Genomic DNA, 26,630 nt, shown 5'->3' with positions numbered 1-26,630 from the left:
TAGAGAATCCTAAAAATGCCACCAAAAAACTACTAGAGCTAATCAATGAATTTGGTAAAGTTGCAGGATACAAAATTAATGCACAGAAATCTCTTGCATACATTAACATTAACAACGAAAGATCAGGAAGAGAAATTAAGGAAACAATCCCATTTACCATTGTAACAAAAAGAATAAAATATCTAGGAATAAACCTTCCTAAGGGGGTAAAAGACCTGCATTCAGAAAACTGTAAGACACTGATGAAAGAAATCAAAGATGACACAAACAGGGCTTCCCTGGTGGCGCAGTAGTTGAGAGTCTGCCTGCTGATGCAGGGGACACGGGTTCGTGTCCCGGTCCGGGAAGATCCCACAGGCCACGGAGTGGCTGGGCCCGTGAGCCATGGCCGCTGAGCCTGCGCATCCAGAGCCTGTGCAACGAGAGAGGCCACAACAGTGAGAGGCCTGCGTACCGCAAAAAAAAAAAAAAAAAAAAAGATGACACAAACGGAGAGATATACCATGTTCTTGGATTGGAAGAAACGATACTGTGAAAATGACTATACTACCCAACGCAATCTACAGATTCAATGCAATACCTATCAAATTACCAATGGCAGTTTTTACGCAGCTAGAAGAAAAAATCTTAAAATCTGTATGTAGACACAAAAGACCCCGAATAGCCAAAGCAGTCTTGAGGGGAAAAAACGGAGCTGGAGGAATCAGACTCCCTGACTTCAGACTACACTACAAAGCTACAGTAATCAAGACAATATGGTACTGGCATAAAAACAGAAATACAGATCAATGGAATAGGATAGAAAGCCCAGAGATAAAGACATGCACCTATGGTTAACTAATCTATGACAAAGGAGGCAAGGATATACAATGGAGAAAAGACAGTTTCTTCAATAAGTGGTGCTGGGAAAACTGGACAGCTATATGTAAAAGAATGAAATTAGAACACTCCCTAACACCATACACAAAAATAAACTCAAAATGGATTAGAGAGCTAAATGTAAGACCAGACAGTATAAAACTCTTAGAGGAAAACAAAGGAGGAACACTCTTTGACATAAATCACAGCAACATCTTTTTTGATCCACCTCCTAGAGTAATGGAAATAAAACCAATAAGAAACAAATGGGACCTAATGAAACTTAAAAGCTTTTGCACAGCAAAGTAAACTACAAACAAGACAAAAAGACAACCCTCAGAATGGGAGAAAATATTTGCAAACGAATCAACGGACAAAGGATTAATATCCAAAATATATAAACAGCTCTTGCAGCTCAATATTAAAAAAGCAAACAACCCAATCCAAAAATGGGCAGAAGACCTAAACAGACATTTCTCCAAAGAAGACATACAGATGGCCAAGAAGCACATGAAAATCTGCTCAACATCACTAATAATTAGAGAAATGCAAATCAAAATTACAATGAGGTTATCACCTCACACCAGTTAAGAATGGGCATCATCAGAAAATCTACAAATAACAAATGCTGGAGAGGGTGTGGAGAAAAGGGAACCCTCTTGCACTGTTGTGGGAAAGTAAATTGATACAGCCACTATGTAGAACAGTATGGAGGTTCCTTAAAAAACTAAAAATAGAATCACCATACTACCCAGCAATCCCACTACTGGGCATATACCCAGAGAAAACCATAATTCAAAAAGACCCCTATGTTCATTACACCCCAATGTTCATTGTAGCACTATTTACAATAGCCAGGTCATGGAAGCAAACTAAATGCCCATTGACAGACGAATGGATAAAGAAGATGTTGTACATATATACAATGGAGTATTACCCAGCCATAAAAAGGAGTGAAATTGGGTCATTTGTAGAGACGTGGATGGATCTAGAGACTGTCATACAGAGTGAAGTGAGTCAGACAGAGAAAAACAAATATAGTATATTAACGCATATATGTGGAACCTAGAAAAATGGTACGGATGAACCGGTTTGCAGGGCAGAAATTGAGATACAGATGTAGAGAACAAACGTATGGACACCAAGGGGGGAAAGTGGCGGGATAGGGTGATGGTGGTGGGATGAACTGGGAGATTAGGATTGACATATATACACTAATACGTATAAAATAGATAACTAATGAGAACCTGCTGTATAAAAAATAAAATAAAATTCCAAAAAGAAAAAAAGAATTCAGCAACAGGAGAAATCAAATCAAGTTCTGGGTATAAAAATGGAATGACACAGAGTCATTAAAATCTGTATCTTCAGGCTTCCCTGGTGGTACAATGGTTAAGAATCCGCCTGCCAATCCAGGGGACACGGGTTCGAGCCCTGGTCTGGGAAGATCCCACATGCTGTGGAGCAACTAAGCCCGTGCGTCACAACTACTGAGCCCGTGTGCTGCCACTACTGAAGCCCGAATGCCTAGAGCCCATGCTCTGCAAAAGAGAAGCCACCGCAACCAGAAGCCTGAGTACCTCAACGAAGAGTAGCCCCAGCTCTTCACAACTAGAGAAAGCCTGCACGCAGCAACGAAGACCCAACACAGCCAAAAATAAATAAATTGAAAAAAAAAACCAAAAGACCTGTATCTTCAAAAATATACACTGACACGTTAAGCAGGAAAAATACTGTATATGTAAAGAATACACTTCCAATTTGTGTATATGTGCATAAAAATAGCCTTGAAAGAAAAAACAGATGAGAGGATTAGAAGGGATTTATTTTCATCATACTTTCCTTTGTTTTTATACTTTCCACAGTGAACATGTATCAGTAGGCCCTTCAACAGATATTTATCTGTGTTGTAGATGTAATGTTTGTAAACGGTATCTTTGAATACCTGTTCCTTTCAGACTATGATTGTATAAATGCTTACCCACTTTTCAACTATGAAACTTAGGGCCTCTCTAAGTATACAGACGAGCTATTTCTAAACCCATAAAGCAGAGAGACTCTCTCTCTCCCTTTATTCTTCTAACTTCTACACCGAGATAAGAAGGTTCAAAGGAGAAAATCTATTGTGGGCAACTGTATGTAGATCTGACTATAAAACAGAGACATAAAGGCTCCATATACAACATTTTAAACAATTTCATCCATGGGTTCACTAAACATTCACACAGTGCACATTTCTTTAAACAAGTTTCTGAGTATTAGTCACACTTTCTAGGCTAAAAAGAAAGCCCACCTGGAATCAAGGGAGAGAGAAAAGAAAAACACAATGCTACGAAAACCTATAGGATTTAAGCATTCCAGATGGTATGTCTGTATCAAGACAGAGTTTTGATTAGCAGGTTTACCCTCGGAAACTATGCTGTGATCTTCCTCCCTCTCTATAGCACAGTAACAATTTCTAAAATTACAGGGCTCACTGCTCTAGTGTAGAATATCTCAAAGGGTGTAAACAATTATGACATTCTGCTTTCTACCAGGGCCTAAAATAAGTGGGAAGTTTTTATAATATTGTTTTGCTTTTAATTAGAACAAATGTTTTTATCTGAATAATTTGGCAAATACCACCTTTGTAAGGAAACAAACACAGTTACATACGAACTATTAGCAGAGGGCTCCATGAGCTGTCCAGCATTACTGAGTCCCCTACTCTCTACCAATGTCAACATTCTATGAAAATCTCCTTGGAGACCTCAGAGACCTCAGCTGGCAAAAGAGAGCAGGCAGGCAAGTTATTTCACATGTTGTATTTTCATGTGACAACCAGGAATACACTTTAAACACTAAGCAAATGCAAAAGCATAAGCCGCAACAAGTAGGTAATAACCAACTGCTGTAAGAAAGGAACATCTATAGCAAAGTTAATACAGATTTCAGTTTTTGATAACAAAAGAATATTTCCTCTGTACCCTTATTCACTCCAAACCTTCTTAGTATGGTTGCTCTCAAAACAGAACTAAAACATTGGAGGAAAAAAATCCATAAAACAAAAGTCTTCCAAGCAAGTCTTCCACCCATAATCAAGGCTTTTTCATTCCTCCCGAAGACCATGTGCCAATAAGCAGTGAAATAAAACAGGTTAAGGCTAGCCCCACTCACCCTCAAACTGTCTCCAGACAGGAATAAGTTGTAGGGGTTGAGAATTCGCTCATAATGCCCTCTGATATGGGAGCCCACAGCTTTGCCAGGAGCAAACCCCATCTTGGTGGCAATTTTGGTCCATTTTCTATCCTTGCAAACAACTGCAAATCCACCTTCCTCTGCAACTAACTGTTAAATAAAACAGCAAAGGAAATTAGTTTTTGGCTGTGGTCATCTTTTAAAAATACATTTTCCAAGTAAAATATATATATATATGCACTATTAATTTTAAACTAGAAATTTTAAACACTGCTTTTAACAGCATATTCCATAAACTTTTTGTACCCCTCCAAAAGCTACTTCTCAGTTCCCCAAAGCAGCCAAGATTTTCCATGAGGAAGAATTAAATTAGCAATGAAATCTCTGATAAAGAAAAGATTCTAGTAAACTGAGGAGTAGCAAGAACGGCAGCATGTCTGGTGGAAATAATGCAGGCTTTAGACTGAAATGAACTTTAAGATATAGAATTATAACTCTGCCTTTTCAGTTGGTCAACTTGGACACTGAAAGCCTCTGTTGTCTTGTCTACAATATAACAGACAGGAATATCTAAGAGGACCATTACGAAGTTTAAAAATTACCAAAAAACAGGCGGCAGCAAAATATTTCACGAGATAAGGCTTTCAGACCAGACAAGCAGAGACCAATTTAATCACAAAACTAAATGAAGAATTTATTTTACATATTTCAAGCAGTAAGTTTCTTATTTTAAGGCAAAGAAGATCAAATTCATGCTGTCAGAAAAATTATTCAATGAGAAAGATGGTCATTAGGCTTTTACCTTATTAAGCTGAAACAAGTCCAAGATCTTCCTCTCCACATGTGGAATTTTCAGAGTACTTCCCTGTAATTCCCAGTACTTTGCAATCTGGTCCAAGAAATTTAATTTTACACGAGTTTGAGCCTAAATGACAAAGAACTGAGTTTTACTTTTACCTAGCTTATTATAAAGCTCCTGTCTATTACCTGTGCATGTGATATTTTCATTCTTAGACTACTTAAGTGCAATACCGCTTATGAATTCAATAGGGGAAACTTCCCCAAAATATACAGAATAAAACTGGTTAAATAATTATACGTTAACTCAACAAAAATTTAATTCAGCCCCTACCATGTGCCAGGTAAGTAGTAGTTACACACTCAGTAAGTCCTCTCGTAACATAAATAGGCGACCTGAGAGGTGCTTTATTTATGGAGTATCATAAGTAAGATTCTATATGCCCCTTTCGTCCTTTTAAAGTCTTGTTCTCTAAGAATACAAATTTTCTGATTTGCTCAAACACAAATCTAAAAGCAGATTTACAACAGAACCACTTATCTTTAAAGTCCTGATAATTTAAAGATAACAGAAAACCAGAAACTTTCTTAAATGTTATTCCCTTAACAGATTATTAATGTCACCTACAAGTCATTTTTTAAAATTTTGTCATTTTTCTTTCCGCTCATTGTGAAATTAAGTCAGACAGTTTTAAGACTTTTATCTTGCACAAGACCAAAATTGAGATCAATATTCAGAAATTCCCAACCACGTCAAAGTTAATACCCACCTCCCCATCTTTCAAGCTCAACATGAAAATACATTGAAATACTTGAAAATACATACACTAGATGCTACTACTGCCAATGCCCACAGAATTCCAGTGGGCATATGTGCCATTTAAGTTAAGAATGTTTGGTTTAGTATAGAAAAACAAAACATGGTTCAATATGAAAATCAGATTAGCAAAACATTCATATAAACAATGAACCTCTATGCTATCACTACCCAAGCCTTATTCACCCAGCACTTTAGGGCTTAAGTCGCCCACAGACTAAAGAAGAAATACTACCTCTTCTCTAGAGAATCCCCTGTGCTATTCACTCCTCCTAGGAAAAGTAAAGTGTGTTATTAAATCTAACTGAAGACATGTATTTTGGAAGAATATCAGAGCTGGAGAATCTTTTCCATTAAATGGTTCTGAAAGCACATGCCTTTCAAAACCTAAACTCTATTGGTTGTCACCTAGATTGAGAAGGATTTAAATGCATTTATTAATTAATAGGGTGGCAATTACTGACAAAAATCAGTGTTTTTAATGAAACTGGGTTGGTTGCAAAGGCTTAGCACCATTTGTTTTACCATGATTATCAGTTACTAGCCATGTTTTCGCTTCACTGAAACCACTAGATTTGTGACACAGCCTCTTTCAAAGAAGCCCCCGCTGGAATACAGGCAACCAGCATTGTAGTTAAGACATTACCTCCAATTCATTCAGCCTCTGGATACGTGGGGTAAAATGAAGTTTGTCAACATCACATGCAAATGGTGGCTGCCAATCCTAGTGGAGAAGCAAAGGTTTTCATTAGAAAAATTTATAATTCTGACATTTAAAAAATGGTTTTAAAGTTAAAACCCTGGTTAAGTAAAGCATGTTATCTCTAATGAGTCAGAACACAGGGCAGTAGTTTCTTAACTCTTTTTCCACCAGAACAGCAGAATATGTATGATGACCCTTCTCCAAATGACACATTCTGCACACACCCCGCCTAGCACTCCTCCAACCAACAACATCACTGAGCCTCAACTGCCGTTGAAAAATCATCAACTCAGGCAAAAAAAGACTTTGACTCCTCTATTCCATAAGTATCTCTCCTCCTACAAAATAGCTATATTAATGTCAAATTATCTACAGACTGTATTTTAATATATGTAACCCAGTTACATTAACTTTTTTTTTTTTTTTTTTTTGTGGTACGCGGGCCTCTCACTGCTGCGGCCTCTCCCGCTGCAGAGCACAGGCTCCGGACGCGCAGGCCCAGCGGCCACGGCTCACGGGCCCAGCCGCTCCGCGGCACGTGGGATCCTCCAGAACCGGGACACGAACCCGCGTCCCCCGCACCGGCAGGCGGACCCTCAACCACTGCGCCACCAGGGAAGCCCTACATTAACTTTTATTATAAAGTTGAGGATAAGTTCTTCTGTGGGGGGAAAAGAAAAAAACTGACATCCAAAACCAATTTTAAGAATCACCCTTAACATATCTACTGATACAGGTTCTTGGAAGAATTGCTATCAGGAGAAAACAGACAGGAAGGAGAATGTGTATGGACTGTTGTCTGTAAGTGGAGAAAACTGGAAACAACTTAAATGTTCATGATAAGAGAATAGTTTAAAGGCATAAAAATTATGCTGTGTTAATAGGTAGAGTTTCAGTTTGGAATAATGAAAAGGTTCTGGAGACGGACAGTGGTGATGGTTGTACAACACTGTGAATGTATTTAATGTTACTGAATTGCATGCACCCTTAAAATGGTTACAATGGTATATTTTATATTATTCAGTATTTTAATATTTCAACATAATTTTTTAAGACAAAAACGTTCATGCTGTTATATAGCTCTATTGACACTGAAAATTTTCCTTATATATATTTTATGAAAGAAAGAAAAACAGGCTGTGCAATAGAAAAATAAAACACTGGAAAGAGACAGCAAAATGGTTAACAGCGGTTTGTCTTTGGTAGGATTATAGGTGATTTTTCTTTTGCTTCCTTACCCATCTTAAATACGATCGGAAATATATTAAATACACTAAGTAATACCTATTAAATAATAAATTATTTTAGAGTAAGAGAACAAGTTAATACAAATGTTGGTACATCTGTAAATAACAATAAAATACTCTACAGCAGTAATAAAGAATACCTAGATGTTATAAACATGGAAAGATAGCCAACAGTGGATGAGTAAAAAACTGAAACATGGAAATTTGTGTTAACATATGTAAATTTTAAAGACTGTTGTAATAGGAAGGGGGAAAGAGGTTATTTACTGCAAATTTATACTGCTGGAGTTTATCACTGCTTTTAGTTTAAAAGTAAAACAGGTTTTGTTTTTGTGATACAAACACTTAAGTAAAAATGCCCACCAGCAATGCCTGATTAAATGTTATGTTAAAAAGTAAATTTTACAATTGTTTTTCAAAGGAAAAAAGCGGATTACAAATTGGTACAAAGCTATTTACTACCACCCCAAAAAAGAATAGGAAGAAAAAAAAGAAAAGAAAAAATGGCAATACTGTTTAAGAAGTCAATGACAGATCAGGACTTCAAGTGCCTAATGCTGTCATACAGCCTCTTCAACAAAGACTATGGCTAATGTTTAAATGCCAGTTAAAGATATACTGTACTGCTAATAAACTTAAAAAAATACTACCTACGCCATCCTGGGTCAAAATGATTACAGTGATTTTTGTTTACCTTGATAACTAAAGATAAAGAAAGCAATGTGTTTAATTATACATAATACAACGTAGCAGAAGGAAATCCCATCGCTTCTTAATATTCTGTGGCAGGCTAATGGAAGACTTGATATTGCTCAGAGCTTTACTCTCTAATACTTTATAGAAGCTGTAGGCTTTCTGAAATGAATTGATCTGGGTTGAAGGTTAGACCAAAAATATATCAAAGACAATGTGTCAGAATATACAAGTAAATGATTAACATACTGTCCAAATGACCTGCAATTTTTATAGATTAAGATTTATGAGTAATGTATAATGATATCCTCCAATGAATCAAATATGCCTTCTACTCCCAAAATACGATACAAAAATTAATCTCATCTTAAGTCTACATATTAAAGTTTTATAAATTAAGGTGAGCTGTGTCTTTGTATGTATGTATGTTATTTAATTTATACTTGTTTTAGCCTGAACCCATTTTCAAATAAAATAAATCCTAAAAATCAAACATCAAAGTGAAAACACTATGTATCTGTCACTAAGGAAGTTCACATAGTGGGTATAATACGTTTAAAACTAAAACTGTGTCAGTAGATCATTCCTTCATTAAACACAGATCACTGCAAATTGTCTCCTCCTCTGGTTACAAAGAATGAGAGAAAATGGGATAAATGTCATTCGGTTTTGAGACTTTGTCAGCTGTAAAGCTCTACTCCAATAGAACGATTACATATTATTTGCAATGCTCACTGTCATATTAGAACAAAGATATTCCTGGCAAAGTCTGGCCTCTTTGTGCCATGACTTCTACATGCAGAAAAAAGCCATTTACACAACATTGTAAATCAACTAATTTCAATAAAAAGATTTTTAATTAAAAAAAAAAGCCATCAGGGCTTCCCTGGTGGCGCAGTGGTTGAGAGTCCGCCTGCCGATGCAGGGAACACGGGTTCGTGCCCCGGTCCAGGAAGATCCCACATGCCGCGGAGCGGCTGGGCCCGTGAGCCATGGCCGCTGAGCCTGCGCGTCCGGAGCCTGTGCTCCACAACGGGAGAGGCCACAACAGTGAGAGGCCCACGTACCGTAAAAAAAAAAAAAAAAAAAAAAAAAAGTAAATAAAGAGGTAACAACAAAAAAAAGTCATCAGAGAAGGAAAGAGACCATATTAAAGCCTCTAAGAAGTGAAAAATTTCAAACAGGAATATAATCCTCAAATTAAGTAGTCAAAAAAACAAATTAAGTAGTCAAATAAATAATGAAAATCTCCATTTAGAAACGTGATAATTTTTGGTTTGACACTTAAGTATCTAAAAGGGATATCATGTAATCTAACCAAAACTTTTAGCCTCTACCAATAAAATGGTTCATAAACTCATTTTTTCCCTAACATAAAAATAGCATTTCCAGGGCTTCCCTGGTGGCGCACAAGTTAAGAATCCCCCTGCCAATGCAGGGGACATGCGTTCAAGTCCTGGTCCAGGAAGATCCCACATGCTGTGGAGCAACTAAGCCCGTGCGCCACAACTACTGAGACTGCACGCTAGAGCCCACAAGCCACAACTACTGAGACCGCATGCCACAACTCCTGAAGCCCACACATCTAGAGCCCACGCTCCACAACAAGAGAAGCCACCACGGTGAGAAGCCCGCGCACCACCACTAAGAGTAGCCCCTGCTCACCGCAACTAGAGAAAGCCCACACTCAGCAACGAAGACCCAATGCAGCCAAAAATTAATTAATTAATTAATAATTTTTTTAAAAAAAACAGCATTTCCATACAAACAAGATAATAGACTGCAAGGAGTTCCATGTAAATTCCCTGCTAAAATTCATCTTAATTTCCTTTAAAAACTTTAAAATGGTTTTATTTTAACCCTTTCAGAATAAAAGTACAGCTATATTATTTAAAAGCTCAATTATTTTCCTGAACATTAAAAAACATATTCCTTGGGAAAGCAGTTAAGTAGGCCATCGACGCTTAAAAACCCTCAGAGAGGCCTGAGAAACACCAGGTAAACATTTTCCTTAGTCCTAGCACTAACCAAGCAAAAGTAAGTTACCACACATTTAACTGAGAGAAATGTTTGAAATTATAAAATTGGCCAGTATGAAAATAACTTTCATCGAATGCTAAAGATTTTTCAAAAACACCATGAAAATTCACTCTGTAAATGATCCACTGTTAGCATCCACATACTTAACATGCTGGAATACTGTTTTAATCTTTCTAGAGGTTAAGACCTAATGATCAGCAAAACAAGAAAGTATACCCTCTACAGAGCTCACTACAAGTTAGTTCCCTGATTCCCTGCAGACAAAACCAATTAAAAATCAGCCTCAAAAGCACATTCTGGTTAGTTTACAAATAACAACATGAATTAAGAACCAAAGCATTTTTCTAATTGCGTATATTCTATCAAACCCAGTCATCACTGAATAAATGCACTCACAGGATTTTAATCCAATGCCAGCAGAGGTAAACTCAGTGTTGTTAATACAGGTTCTTATAGTTTCTGTGTTATCAACATTACCACAGAACTTCGGGGAAACTTTTAAGGATCCAAACAAAGAATTTATCTTAGTATTTTAAGGCAAGCTAGAAAAGCTTTCTGTTGAGCCTAAGATTTATCAACCTTAATAAAGATTTCAGTAACACATATATGAAATACAATTTAAAAGACTACTTTCTCATCAATTAAATGGTCTGTCAGTAAGATATCCTTAAGACACCTGCACAAATGGAAGAGGTAGTACACGGCACAGCATAATCATTATAAATTCCCACTTATAAATGACAAGAACAGACGTACTGTTTACGAACCCCCAGGCACCTATGCGGCTCCTGACAACACTGAAGGCGGTGTCTGTCAGGAAAGCTCTGCAATACAAAAGGCCTCGTTCCAAGTCTTCCCAAAAAGGTAAATAGAATGCTAGAGCCGCTTCTTACTTCCCTCCGGGCAGACTTGGCCCCAAGCAGCTTTAATTAGCCACCAATTTGTTCAAAGCCTGTTTAAGATCTCCGGTCCTCAGTGAGCCACTAGTAAAAACACTTTATTTTGAGGATTTCCTTTTTAGACTATGGAACCACACTTTTATACCCTAAAGCCTAGGCATTTAAATTGTAAATAGAACTGAGTGTATGTGGATTTTTCTGGGAAGGCTCACAGCTTTCACCAGGGTCTCAAAGGGGTCTGTAACCAAACAAAGGTCCTGAGAATATGTCCGGCTTGCCTTTAAAAATTTTGCACCTTCAGGTTCTTATCTCACTACCCCAACCCACTTTCTTTCAATCCCTTCTCTTTTTACTTAACCAAGCATATTAATAATGGATAAGACACTTGTTCCTCAGAAGGTAAGCAGGCGATTAGTATAGGACCAAAAAAAAAAAGAGCAACGCACTGAAAGTCATAAGACCAGAATTTGCGATTCGTTTCTCTTACCACCACTTCAGGAATCTCAACTTTTCCATCTGTAAAGTACGAACAGTAGCTACTTTCAGGACTATGGTAAGAACTGAAATTACAAATGTAAAGTTTGTTTTATTATAAAGCAAAAATAACAAGTATTACATGACATTAAGTTCTGACCACTGAAATGTAATTTTCCTCTAACAAGAAGTGAATGCAACCTCAACTTTCAAGGAGCAACTGACCTCTGAAGTTTACCTTTAAGGACCCCATCCTTTCAGCCTAACTCTAGTTAGCATCTAGTGGCCAACCAGCACTTTCCATCATAGCAATTTCAACACAGGTTAAAGAGGTCCCCTAAATAAAGCAAACATTTTACAATAACTATAAATGGAGTATAACCTTTAAAAAAGAAGAAAGCTTCCCTGGCAGCACAGTGGTTAAGAATCAGCCTGCCAATGCAGGGGACAAGGGTTCAAGCCCTGGTCCGGGAAGATCCCACATGCCGGGGAGCAACTAAGCCCGTGCACCACAACTACTGAGCCTGTGCTCAAGAGCCTGCGAGCCTGCATGCCACAACTACCAAAGCCTGCACAACTACTGAAGCCCACGCGCCTAGAGCCCATGCTCTGCAATGAGAAGCCACCGCAATGAGAAGCCCGCGCACCGCAAGGAAGAGTAGCCCCCACTCACCGCAACTGAAGAAAGCCCGCGCACAGCAACAAAGACCCAATGTAGCCAAAAATAAATAAATATATAATAAAGTTCCCTTTAAAAAAAGAAGAAAGCAACATTTTTTTAATTAAATTTATTTATTTATTTATTTTTGGTTGTGTTGGGTCTTCGTTGCTGCATGCGGGCTTTCTCTAGTTGCGGCGAGCGGGGGCCATTCTTCATCACAGTGCGCGGGCCTCTCACTGTCACGGCCTCTCGTTGCGGAGCACAGGCTCCAGATGCACAGGCTCAGTAGTTGTGGCTCACAGGCCCAGTTGCTCCGCGGCATATGGGATCGTCCCAGACCAGGGCTCGAACCCGTGTCCCCTGCATTGGCAGGCAGATTCTCAACCACTGTGCCACCAGGGAAGCCCAAAAGCAACATTTTTTTTTTTTTTTTTTTTTTTTTTTTTTTTTGCGGTACGCGGGCCTCTCACTGTTTTGGCCTCTCCCGCTGCGGAGCACAGGCTCCGGACGCGCAGGCTCAGCGGCCGTGGCTCACGGGCCCAGCCGCTCCGCAGCATGTGGGATCTTCCCGGACCGCGGCACGAACCCGCGTCCCCTGCGTCGGCAGGCGGACTCTCAACCACTGCGCCACCAGGGAAGCCCAGCAACATTTTTTAAAAAAGAAATAACAGTATATTTGGGAGAGAAAATAACTTTTTGTTTTAACTTGCATCCTGACTTTTTAAAGATAATTATATATATTATGTATTAAATCCCTCTGTGTACACATTGCTATTTTATACATTTAACTCAATAAAGTCAGAATAAACATATAAAATTAAAAGCAAAAACAAAAAAGGGCTCCCCTGTATCATCCTCATCTGTCATTTCTTCAGTGCTGAGTTTTAAGGCACAGTGGTGCCCTTTACCACCTCCTGTACAGTAGAACAGATGTTAAAGAGGGTAGGCTCTCAGTCACACTGCCTGGGTTCAAATCCTGACTCTACTGTGTGGGTCTGAACTAGGTTCATCTTCCTGTGCCTTAGGTACATGTAAAAAGGGGAAACCAGGAGGCTTAAATAAAATAATAGGGGCAAAGCCTTTAGACAGGTGCCTGGCATTTACAAAGTAAATGGTAAAAAAAAAAAAAAAGACAATGATTAGGGAATGTTCATGTTGCAAAGCTTTGTAGTTTCCAGGAAGCCTACTGCAACCTTGTTTTTGTTTTTGATTGGTTATGTTTAACACAGTGGTTTTGATTCTCTAATCTTCATTATAAATCTGTATAAGATAGAATTCATTAATATATACTACTCAAGGTCCATTAATCTATTTTTTTGCTGTACTCTTTTTCCAGCATTGAGATACATGCATCTTGCTTTTTAAAGTCAGAGAATGTACTGTCATATTTCCATGCTTAAAGAGCTTCCTAGGGGATTCCCTGGCGGTCCAGTGGTTAGGACTCTATGCCCAGGTTCAATCCCTGGTCGGGGAAATAAGATCCCACATGCCACGTGGTGTGGCCAAAAAAAAAAGGAAAAAAAAAAGAAAAAAGAGGACTTCCCTGGTGGCGCAGTGGTTGAGAGTCCACCTGCCGATGCAGGGGACACGGGATCGTGCCCCGGTCCGGGAAGATCCCACATGCCGCGGAGCGGCTAGGCCCGTGAGCCATGGCTGCTGAGCCTGCGCGTCTGGAGCCTGTGCTCCGCAACGGGAGGGGCCCCAACAGTGAGAGGCCATTGTACCGCAAAAAAAAAAAAAAAAAAGAGAGCTTCCTATAAGATTGTCTTAGGTTTATTAATCCAAGGGTAGAGGCATGGATCTGCCAAGAGAGGAGCTGCTAGGGTGGCAATGGAATTCAGCTTCTGTAACACAAAAAACAACACTCTAGTGTGCAAGCCTACATACGGTCCCATATCAGTATTTTATATTGACCAAGCCATTTCCTGTATATCCACTACATAAAACTTCCTGATACTTTTTTCCTAATACAAAAGTAACGCCTACTGATGAAACTGCAGAAAAAACATATAAGGAAGAAAAAATGAGCCAAAATCTCAGAGAAAAACCTGTTACATTTTGTTACACGTCCTTCCAGTATTTTTTCCAAAATGCTTATCTTCATAATTTCAAACCAAAAAAAATTATACTGCCTTCTACTTATTACTATACTGGGAACATTAACATTTCATTGTATTGATACTTAAAAAATTTCTTAGTATTTGACATTTAGGCTATTTCCTTTACTTTCCAATGTTATTCATTATAAACAAAATATCTATACCTTCTAGGAAGCTTGTTTCAGCTCCATTCAGGGTCACATTTTACATACTGCAGTTACAGGAAAAAAGAAATCAACATGATCACAGTGATTGCAGATGCCTGCCTGAGACTGCCTTTTATTAATGATGGCGTGTTCTGCCTCTATAGAGAAGTGTAAAAATGGTTATTAAGGAAGAATCTAAAATGAAAATTACCTTCCTAGAACAGTGCTATGGATGTTCAATAAATGTTACTGAACAAGTAAAAAGTCTAATTAATTTTAAATGTCTCTGTAAAGCTAAAGATTAAAAAATATAAAATCAAAAAAGCTCTGCTAAAAATTTGCCAATGAAGAAAACCCGGTGACAAGAATTTGGAAACAAAGAGAACAATGTTTTAGTAAAAACACATCATGCGGGCTTCCCTCGTGGCGCACTGGTTGAGAGTCCGCCTGCTGATGCAGGGGACATGGGTTCGTGCCCTGGTCCAGGAAGATCCCACATGCCGCGGAGTGGCTGGGCCCGTGAGCCATGGCCGCTGAGCCTGCGCGTCCGGAGCCTGTGCTCCACAACGGGAGAGGCCACAACAGTGAGAGGCCCGTGTACCGCAAAAAAAAAAAAAAACACACACACAAAAAAACACATCATGCTCCTTATTTAGATACGGGCAACTGTATCAAGCGAGGTTCATACTGTAGCACAGGGTTTACTTTAGTTAAGTGTAATACAAAAACTCCCACAGCTTTAGTGTTTAAATCATTCCACAGCCAACAGAAAAGACTGCAAGAATAAATGTCCCTTTAAAAAAAAGAAAAAAAATTTGCCCATATACCCAGTCAGTCCTCCTCAAAACGGTCAAGGTCATCAAAACCAAGAAATCTGAGAAACTGCCACAGCTAAGAAGAGCCTAAAGAGCCCTGACAACCAAACGCAATGTGGTGTCCTGAATGAGATCCTGGAACAGAAGAGGACGTTAGGTAAAACCTGAGTTCATCTGTGTAAGTTCATGGACTTGGGTTAATAACAACAGTGGTTCACTGATTATAATAAACGTGTCATACTGATAATACAGAATGGTAAGAAACTGGGAAATGAGGTGAGAAGTATATGGGAACTCAACTATCTTCTCAATTTTTCTGTATATCTAAAACAGTTCAAAATAAAAAGTCAATCATTTGGATCAATTTTTATCTTTTGTGTTCCAAACTCTTCTGATTCCAATAGAGAGCTCTCAAAAAATGAAACACAATCATATCTTTAATATAAAAAAATTTAAACTTGACAAAATGAGACCATAAAGGCCCACTTCGACAGTTCAGTTGTTACTGGCTATGTGGAAAAACTTACTGTTTGCCTTTTTGAAAACACTTTAAAATTTTCACTTCACAGAAGCAACAGATAGGTGAATAAGGAAAGTTTTTACCAAACCCTCTACTGGTGTTATAATATCCTCTTCAAAGGTTGAGCACAAAGAGAAACTGCTTATGCATAGGTCCTAGATTTATTCCTATTGAGTCAAGCCTTTGCAGAAGTTAAGTTCCTTTTTTAGTAGTGCAACTCTCAAATTTTTGGCCTTAGGTCCCCTTTAAACTCTTAAAAATTGACGGCTTCGAAGAGTTTTACTTCAGATGGGTTCTATCCATTCATTTTTATTGCATTAGAAATTAAAAGACATTAAAAAAATTCTTTAATAATAAGCAAAGAATTGGTGAAAAGAGTTTTATTTTGCAAATCTCTTTAATGTCTGGCTTAATAGAAATAAGCTGGAGTTTCATATCTTCTGCTGTCAATCAGTTGTTGTATATGTTGTTTTGGTTAAAATATATGAAGATAAGCTGGTCACAGATAAACATTTAGTTGAGAAGAGGAAGTTCCCGCGGACCTGCTGAAAAGGTCCTGTGAACTCTCCAAAAGTCCTCAGCCCAAACCTTGAAAACAACCGCCCAAACCTTGGAAACAACTAACAGACCCCTACAGGGTTCCCCATCCAATCTGCCCCTCCAGAGAACTATGTCCACACAGATTTTAAAAGCAGCCACTTCAAGTGTTTTCTCCATTCACTAACAATGATTTCTTGACCTGCTTGTGTAATGCCAACGTTTTTAGAAAAGCATATGGCAACCCATTCTTCCCTAAAGTCCTACCACCAAAAAGAACCTGAAAATACCAATGCAATCATTTGCAAACATACACGGACTTTTGATAGTTGTACTAAGATAATAAGTACCAGGAATGAGAACATTTGTTAAAGTTTTAACTCCTATAGGTGGGGCTTGGTAAGAGCCAGTTTTCAGTTTTACACAACTTCTTGTTTAAAAGAGTGTTTTAATTTCTGAATATTAAGTATTTGGGAAGGCAAAGCATTGTTTCTATGGACCATCTATTAGTAAATGAAAATACACCAGTAAAAAAGAGACATGTCGGGACTTCCCTGGTAGTCCAGTGGTTAAGAATCCGTCTTCCAATGCAAAGGATGTGGGTTCGATCCCTGGTTGGGGAACTAAGACCCCACATGCCGTGGGGCAATTAAACCCACATGCTGCAATGAAAGATCCCGCGTGCTGAAACTATGACCCAGCATGGCCAAAAATAAATAAATAAATAAATAAATACATAAGAGGCATGTCATGGTGTTTACTTATTAAGCATTAGTCCCAATAAGTTCCTTTTCCACCACTTTTAATAAATCTTGGAAATGATAATCTGTATTTATACGGCCTCTAAATTACTTAAATTTATTATTGTTAAAGCCATATGAAAATATTGATATAAAACAGTCCTCCCATTGATACTGCTTCTCAAACCTCAAAGAAATAGTTTCCTCCCCGGCCCCTCTGTACGAACAAGCTAAGTATAATCTGGTTTATAAACAGTAAGAGGGAATAACTAGATCACATGGAGGCCATCTTACTCTTCCAAAATGTCCTTAATAGATAACTACCAAAGTTACCTGGAGTGATTCATACAGATTTTTGCACATCCCAAAAGTCTCATCAAGCCTATAAGGGAAGTATCCTTTTAAATTCACAGAGGGGGCTTCCCTAGTGGCACAGTGGTTAAAAATCCACCTGCCAATGCAGGCGACACGGATTCCAGCCCTGGGCCAGGAAGATCCCACATGCCACGGAGCAACTAAACCAGTGCGCCACAACTACTGAGCCTGCGCTTTAGAGCCTGCAAGCCACAACTACTGAGCCCTCGTGCCACAACTACTGAAGACCACGCACCTAGAGCCCGTGCTCTGCAACAAGAGAAGCCACCGCAATGAGAAGCCCACGCACCACAATGAAGAGTAGCCCCTGCTCGCCACAAGAGAAAGCCTGCACGCAGCAACGAAGACCCAATGCAGCCAAATAAATAAATAAATAAATTTATTTTTTTAAAAAATTATAAAATTCACAAGGAAGGATTCTAAGAAAGCTAAATCCCTAGAACAAATCATCTTCCACTGAAATGGGCTGACAACATGATGGTCAATCATGAAAAGTTAACAGGAAAGCATTATTCATTTCAGGCCATTCACAGACATCTTATGGTCACTGAACGAGTCCAGAAGAAATTTCAGATCCTTCTCCCTTACAGCAATTATAACTGGTGCAAACGTTACTTCAATATGCCTACACCAAACCATATTATGATCAAGTAGCTACAGTGCCACGGTTCCCCCCCTGCAAGGAAATTAGTAAGTAGTTTTGATTGTTTTCTTTCATACCTAGGATCCCAGTGAGGAAAAGGCAGTTTTCTGACAGAAAACTGAGACTGCTAAAGTTAAGAAAAGATTACATACTTCAGAAAGGTTCAAAAAATGATTTGTCAGGCTTCCTTGGTGGCGCAGTGGTTAAGAATCTGCCTCCCAATGCAGGGAACATGGGTTTGAGCCCTGGTCCAGGAAGATCCCACATGCCACGAAGCAACTAAACCCGTGCGCCACAACTACTGAACCTGCGCTCTAGAGCCCAAGAGCCACAACTACTGAGCCCACATGCCACAGCTACTGAAGGCTACATGCCTAGAGCCCATGCTCCACAACAAGAGAAGCCACCGCAACGAGAAGCCTGAGCACCACAACAAAGAGTAGGCCCCGCTTGCCACAACTGGAGAAAGCCTGCGCGCAGCAAAGAAGACCCAATGCAGCCAAAAATAAATAAATATTTTTTTTAAAAAATGATTTGTCAAAAAAAAAAAAAAGATTTGTCGGGGAAGGGGTTTAGGAACAAGGTTGAACTCTGCCCCCTCAACCTTCACTCAGCAACACCCAAACCCACCTGGGCACCAAGGGCAGGGAAAGTTAAACATCCCACACCCTAACTTTAAGGCCTCATTAGATCTGTAAACACTTGCTGCTCTACACCTTTAGTACTTTACAAACTGGTGGTCACTCCTGGAGATTCAAAATCAAAGTCAGGAAAGGGACAGTAGTGACACTAAAAATCAGCCTGAGCCTCAGAGAAGATACTAAATCTTTGTTTTGTTTGATGTTCCATCTCAAGACACATTTGCAACTGCACTAAAAAAACAAACAAAAAAGAAACAAATAGTAAGCCATACATTTCACTAAAAGCAAATATTTAACAGCTCTTCAGTCCTGCTGCAATTAAGATATATTAACTATACGTCTAGCAATAAAAGTGGAAATAATTTTAGAACACATATGATCCCTAATAGCCATATCTGAAGTAAAAGACTGAAGCTTGAACCTGAACTGGAATTGCTAGGAAGCGGCTCTGTTTATCCCACTGCAGATCATCTAATATTTACACAAGGACAACCTGATAGTCTGTCTATTCAGTATACTCTAATTCTGACCATGCTTCAGGGCTAGATCTCCTGTATGAAAGATAAAAGGGTGTACTATTACACAGGCAAGCTCAATTCAGGATGGTAGATAAATAAATCTCATGTCCAAAACTCCTAAAATAAATTTATAATGTATCTCAGTGTTACTGTTTTAGAGAGAGCACTATCTTATTTCTTTCACATTTACTGCCACATTTAATAATCAATTTGGGGAATCCCCTGGAGGTCCAGTGGTTAGGACTCTGCGCTTTCATTGCCAGGGCCCAGGTTCAATCCCTGGTGGGGGAACTAAGATCCTGCAAGCCATGCGGCACGGCTAAAAATAATAATCATCAATTTGACTTAAAAGATGACCCACTTTAACCTAAAATATGAGGAAGTTCCAGCCTGATAAAACTGGTCCTCATTTGAATGGCTGCCTGGTATCAATGGGACACACTATAAAAACTCTTCTATTACCTACTTTCCCAGATTTTAAATAGAGGATTTTACAGCTGTGTCTACAGTTGAGACTTAAGAAAATCATCACCAAGAAGTCATGTAAGTCTGAAATACAGGCTCAACAAACCAGCTTTTTTCTCTCCTTGGCTTCCCTGCACATTTCCTGCGGCCTCCAACTAGATCCTCTTTATTCCTTAAATGTTGGTGTTTCTGCGAGTTCTCATGACCCTCACTCTCATTCTACACTCCTATTTCCTCCCTAACCCAATGCTTTCCCAGATGCCCCCAGGCAGCCCCCCCTCTCCCCATACTCCACCCACCTCCATATTCCCCCAACCCTATTATCTTCAACCATTCTATATGCAGTTTCCATTACTTGCACACATCCTACTATATAATCTAATTACTGATCTTTCTCACCAGCAGATTATGAGTTCCTTTAAGTCAAAGTTGTAAACTGCAGAACCTTAACACAATTCCTGGCACTTACTGACATATCAATAAATGTACTGAATTGAACCCATAACCAACCCCAAGGACCCAATCCATTTCTTCATTCACCAGAGCTGACGGAAAGGATTCCTTAGTTTCTTGTAGTGGAGCTGAGAATTTCTATTAATTCAAAGTCAACAGGTAAGAAAATTCCTTATATTAACAGCTGCCTAAACCTCATCGGGGAATTACCTAAACTAGTAGTTCTCAAACCTAGCTGAGCTTTCCAACGGCCAGAGGAGCTTCTTCCATATTCTACCAATTGAAGCTAAGTGGTCACTGAAACTGATGAGCCAGGAGTTTCCACACAAATGAGCCAACCAACCAAAAGTATATGGAATGGCCAAGCTCATACACATTGTTTAGTTAAAAAATAAGGGCACACGGTTTACTTAAAATTTTATAATTACATTTTACAGGCAACTATAACAGACAAAATAAAATGGTACTGTACTTTGTTATCACATAAGGGCAGCTTTCTAGTACTGATTTTCCTTCAGTGCGTTAGGATAACCAGAAAGAAGCAAAGGAAGATCACACTCTCCTTCCCCAAAAGCCCAGCTAATTTCTGGGATCTATGAAAGGAGCCACTGCCCACCACATGTTAGAAAGAAGAACACTGAACTTTATCTATAAAATTGTCCTTGGAATTCACTGGCAGTCCAGTGGTTAGGACTCGGCGCTTTCAATGCCATGGGCCTGGGTTCAGTTCAGTCCCTGGTCGGGAAACTAAGATCCTGCAAGCCGCACAGCACAGGCGGGGGAAAAAAATCCTACCTTAGCAGCAAGAACTAAGTTAACAAAAGGGAAAAGGGAACCCTCCTACGCTGCTGGTAGGAATGTAACTTGGTGCAGCCACTATGGAGAACAGTATGGACGTTCCTTAAAAACTAAAAACAGAGTTACCATAGGATCCAGCAATCCCACTCCTGGGCCTGTATCTGGAGAAAACCACACTTTGAAAAGCTACATGCACCCCAATGTTCATAGCAGCACTATTAACAACCGCCAAGACACGGAAGCAACCTAAGTGTCCATCAACAGATGAATGGATAAAGATGTGGTACATATATACAATGGATTATTACGCAGCCATAAAAAAGAACGAAATGATGCCATTTGCAGCAACATGGATGGACCTAGAAATTATCATACTGAGTGAAGTAAATCAAAGACAAATATATGATATCAGTTATATGTGAAATCTAAAAGATAACAGCAATGAATCTATGTACAACACAGAAACAGACGCACAGACAGAGAAAACAAACTTAGGGGTACCAAGGGGGAAAGGGAGGGTCGGGGAGGGATAAATTAGGAGTATGGGATCAACAGATACAAACTACTATACATAGAATAGATAAGCAACAAGGGTTTACTGCATAACACAGGGAGCAATATTCAATAGCTTGCAATAACCTATAATGGAAAATTATATGAAAAAGCATATATATAACTGAACTACTTTGCTGTACACCTGAAACTAACACAATACTGTAAATCAACTACACTTCAATTTAAAAAAAAAGAATAAAAAGATTCATAATTTTCCATCTGCCGTCTCATGTAATCCCAATTTCATGTGGATATAGGCAATATAAATAATGGTTAAGAGTACTGTGTGGGCTCATATCAGGCTCCTCCACTTAGCAGTCAGGTGACCTTGAGCATGTTTACTTACCTCTTTATGCCTCATCATGTAAAGCAGGGCCAGAATTATCCTCATTTTAAAAGGCAGGTTAGGGCTTCCCTGGTGGCGCAGTGGTTAAGAATCTGCCTGCCAATGCAGTGGGCACAGGTTCGAGCCCTGGTCTGGGAAGATACCACATGCCACGGAGCAACTAAGCCTGTGTGCCACAACTACTGAGCCTGCACTCTAGAGCCCGTGAGCCACAACTACTGAGCCCACATGCCACAGCTACTGAAGCCCACGTGCCTAGAGCCCGTGCTCCGCAACAAGAGAAGCCACCAAAATGAGAAGCCTGCACACATAAGAGTAGCCATGCTCGCCACAACCAGAGAAAGCCCACGCACAGCACAAGGCAGCCAAAAATAAATAAATAAATAAATTTATTAAAACAAACAAAAAAAGGCAGGTTAATGGAATAAAATCTTGAAATTCCAACCTCAAGGCTGGAAGCTCAAGGATAACATGAAGATAATGGAACACACATCAGAAGCCAAATGTTTGGATTCCTGCTCCACGATTTTTCCATGAAATCCCTATTCTCTGCAAGTTTTCACGTCCTAGCTAGCTAATACCAACCGCCAAAAACAAATTACCTTGGATCCTAAATCAAACTTTAAACCCTGTTCCCCTCAAAAAAAAATCTGATGAGCAATTATCTATTAACATAAGTCAAGGATGTATTTTACACTTGGAAGACAGGAAAAGCCACAAGGTTAGCAGTAGAAAAAAAAAGTACTTATAGAAAGAATGGCAGAATGGGCTGCCATTAAGTACAATCTTTAAAAACCCCAAACTCACACCCTACACAAATCCCCGAAGCCAGCCTTCCACTGGAAAATCTGGTGGCTGTTCTCAATTTGTCCAAAATATTGCATAAGAGCCTCTCTGGGAGAGGAAAAAGCTTGGAATATCTGGAATTTTACAAAATGGAGGTTATAGTTCCAAAATTCTTTCTGGACTTTGCTCATCTCCATGGCCTCAGCCCCTGTCCCACAAATGAAAAGACACCAGTGTACAAATCCTAAGAGATCCTCACTCTCCCCGTCCAAGTTAAAGCCTGGCAAGGGTGACATGTTCCCATCTGGTTTAAATATCACCAAATGATGAGTTGGTACAACCGCACAGAAAATTGGGAGGATCTTGCCTTAAAGACCTTGAAATTATGTGGTTTTGACAGGATTTGTCCTTTGTCTCTGGAGTTAGCAGTGGAGTAGATGGCCATGTTCAGGTATCTGTATGCCTCATAGGAACGCATGCTTAACAAAAGCTTCAGCCAACTGCTAAAAACACACTCAGGTTTAAACTTAGTTCTCTAACACTACAATCTGATCAAGCTCTGAGGTGGCAAGAATTAATGTAGGAATGCACAAAAATCTGCCTAGGGCCACACAAGGAACATAGCTGGGAAGAGAAGCTCAGCCTAGCTACGTGCTCGCAATTAAACAAACACTTTCAACATTTAAAGATTTTAAAACTTCGTATGTACACCACTAGACAGTGTTTTAACACATGCAGAAAACCGTATTGACTGAATTGCTTGATTCAAGACAAAAACAAAAAAGCCACAATAGTAGAAAATACAATATATACGGGTCCACCTAAGAAGCAATGTTATGAGATCCCATAACATATTTGAACAAAAAAACACGGTGGGGCTTCCCTGGTGGTGCAGTGGTTGAGAGTCCGCCTGCCGATGCAGGGGACACAGGGTCGTGCCCCGGTCCAGGAAGATCCCACATGCCGCGGAGCGGCTGGGCCCGTGAGCCATGGCCGCTGAGCCTGCGTGTCCGGAGCCTGTGCTCCGCAACGGGAGAGGCCACAGCCGAGAGAGGCCCGCGTACCGCAAAAAAAAAAACAAAAAAACCCCACGGTGAATCCAAATCTGTATGATCATATAGAAACTCTAACTAGATTAAAAAAAAAAAAAAGTCTGCCTACTTCTTAGTAAAAGAATAAAATATAATCGGGCTCTGTCCTGAAGACCAAAATAAACCTTTTCCCTGACACCTCTTCTACTTTTCTCCTCACTTTACAAGCAACTTATTAAAGACTCAATCTACTAACCCTTCAGGCAAGAATTGGGACTATTTAAATTATGTTAGACAAAATATAATGCTCTCCATCTGCAGGGCTTCCACAGCATCACAGCCTTCCCACACTAGGGAAAATTAAATAATTTTAAACACTTCTTAAAGCTTACCAACCTCCTGCCTGTATAACACACGTACACTGCAAAATTTCTGAAATAATTTATAACAGCTCTACCTGAAAAAACTTTTTTATTTCAACTAATTTAAAAGAACATCCAGGTACAGAAAAGCTTCATCTTAACCAACAGAAGAATTTACACTTTGTATATTCTAGTTTTGATGTTGGGCTTTTGACTTTTCAAGTTTCACTTTTAAAAATCCCTTCACTGTAGGAGAAGTGAGGGATATGTATTTGGCACTAACCCTCGTCTCTCTAAATCTGTCCCCAGACCCTTCTTAGCAGCGAGAAAGTAAAAGCTTTGGAATTTAAGCTCCTTGCAATCCATCAATTAATCTGGACAACAGCTCTAAGTCAGTGTCAGATCTCCTTATAGCAGATAAGAAGGCATACACTGGAAAAAAATAACTTTGTCCAAGGTCATGATGGTATTAGATTCAAGACTCTACCCACTCATTTAAAAAAATTTAGAAACACTGACTCCTTCTTTTACGTAATAGAAAAAATAAAATCCACATACACTCCCCTTGATAAAGCTTATTTTTATCCCTGCAAAATATTTCTTAAAATTTACATCAGTTGTAAAATAACATTTCCAAATGAAATGGAATCAACAAGTTTAAAAAAAACCTGTTTATTATGTCACCTTCTGCCTAGTGATGTTTAACTTAGTTCCTGAAAAATGAAGTTATTATTTTGGGGAGGAGAGTGCTTAGACGTTAAGGGGTTATTTACAGAAAATATTTTTCAATGGCTTGACTTTTAACTCACTTCTTTTCAACATCTGAGGCTACCTAAGTGTTCATCAGCAATTCTGCTGAAACAGGAACTGCATCATCGAGGCTGGAAGTGGAACCACCATCTTCACAGTAAAGTGAACCTAATGACATCCTGACCAGCCACTCATTAGACCCTTTGACTCTCATTTCCTTCAAACTCCTTTTCCAGAAGGGACTTCGTTCTACTTCTTGGTCACCCCCGACTCCCAGCTCTATGCTGCTGAGATGACGTCAGACAGGAAAATGGACCAAGGGCAGAAAAGGGAGCGACAGGCACCACCTCCAACCACCACCTCTGACCACCACGCCTCTGCATCCAGGAGCTGGCCTGACAGCGGTCAGGTTCCCACACAGGCTCCAACAAACGTGTCACAAAGCAACAAAGGCCCTGGAAAGACTGAGAAATCCAATCCCCATCCTGATTAGGCAAAGAGTGGCCATCTCTCACTAAAGGCTAGAAACCTCATTCCTAATTGCCCAAATCTCACTCACCCTGAATAAGACAAAAGCTAAGCCAAGTTGTTCTCTACACCTGAGGTCACTAGTTTGCTCTCAATTCCAACACTGCTGCTCTGCTTTCCGTCCTCTTACACCCAGGAAAATACGTAAAGGGACTATATTCTCTACACTTTTGTGTATGCTTGAATTATTTTCATAATTTGAAAATGTCATTTATACCCTGGAAATGAAGCCTCTAGCAGAGCAAAGTAACTGGTCTTAAGTCCAGAAAGAAAACTTAAATGATTAAAAGAAATAAAACAGAGGAACAGATGGGATGACTCTAGGCCATGTCCAAAGGCATAATATGGCAATAATGCTTTAAGAGGAATGGTCTACAATTAAAATTCTGAATGTTTAAAAAAAAATTTTAAAAGGCAAGAATACATTTAGTCAAATTCTTCCATCTTACAGTTACGAAACAGAAATGTCCCACTGCCCTAGAGGCGGCTTCTCCCCATTAGTCTTCATAAACTTGGAGATTGAAAAAGCAAAGTCACCACTGAACTCATCTAATATTTAATGACAGAAAAAGCATTTTTAGAAGAATTTGTTTTAGGTGTACAAAGGTAATGTCTCATTTTTCTCTTTAATCCCATGCTAGGACACAGCAGTTGATAAATACTTAAGAAATCCTTGTTAAGCTGCATACAGTTCTCATGTCTTAGACAAGTTTCTCACAACTCAGATTTTAAAATCCAGTTATTAGTTTCTCAAACCCTAAGTAATCGAAAGTAAATGAGAGTGGCCCAGTGATATGGCACGGACCCACTCACCCCAAAGAGACTCACTGGTGTGCTTCTGATGATTCCTCTTCAAGGGACCCAAACTTAGAACTTTCTGAAAGTATAGTCAGTCCTTCAGTTCCCAACATTTATTCCACATTATTAAAAAAAATTTTTTTGAGACTGCAGTGATCTTCTACACATAAAACAGGTATATTAGCATAATCTCCAAAGAATATCTAATTCTCTTAGAAAGGAAAAATCACACCACCAGCTCAATGCAAGGACTGTACAATGAGGAAAGCAAGGTCTTTCCAGGTTACTGGTTTTTAAACCCATAGATGGCCTTTGCCAAGAGATACACAAGTAGGCTTCATGGAACCTAAATCCAGG

The 26,630-nt window shown here is 39.3% G+C and overlaps 1 protein-coding gene across 7 annotated transcripts in view; it reads right to left on the bottom strand.

The window, feature by feature from the left end:
• Window positions 1-26,630, bottom strand: part of KDM5B (lysine demethylase 5B) — a 76,478-nt gene that overhangs the window by 45,134 nt on the left and 4,714 nt on the right. For all 7 annotated transcript variants that reach the window (XM_060125819.1, XM_060125844.1, XM_060125827.1 and 4 more), the window contains exons 2-4: window positions 6,297-6,374; window positions 4,838-4,960; window positions 4,015-4,185 (exon numbers count right to left, since the gene is read on the bottom strand). In XM_060125819.1, coding sequence (XP_059981802.1) covers window positions 4,015-4,185; window positions 4,838-4,960; window positions 6,297-6,374 — 372 coding nt within the window. The remainder of the gene's footprint in view (window positions 1-4,014; window positions 4,186-4,837; window positions 4,961-6,296; window positions 6,375-26,630) is intronic.

This window comes from Lagenorhynchus albirostris, chromosome 2 (assembly GCF_949774975.1).
Source record: "Lagenorhynchus albirostris chromosome 2, mLagAlb1.1, whole genome shotgun sequence".
In the NCBI taxonomy this organism is placed as follows: Eukaryota; Metazoa; Chordata; class Mammalia; order Artiodactyla; family Delphinidae; genus Lagenorhynchus; species Lagenorhynchus albirostris.
The sequence above is the reverse complement of the archived record's forward strand: the minus strand, read 5'-3'. Positions and strand labels throughout refer to the sequence as shown.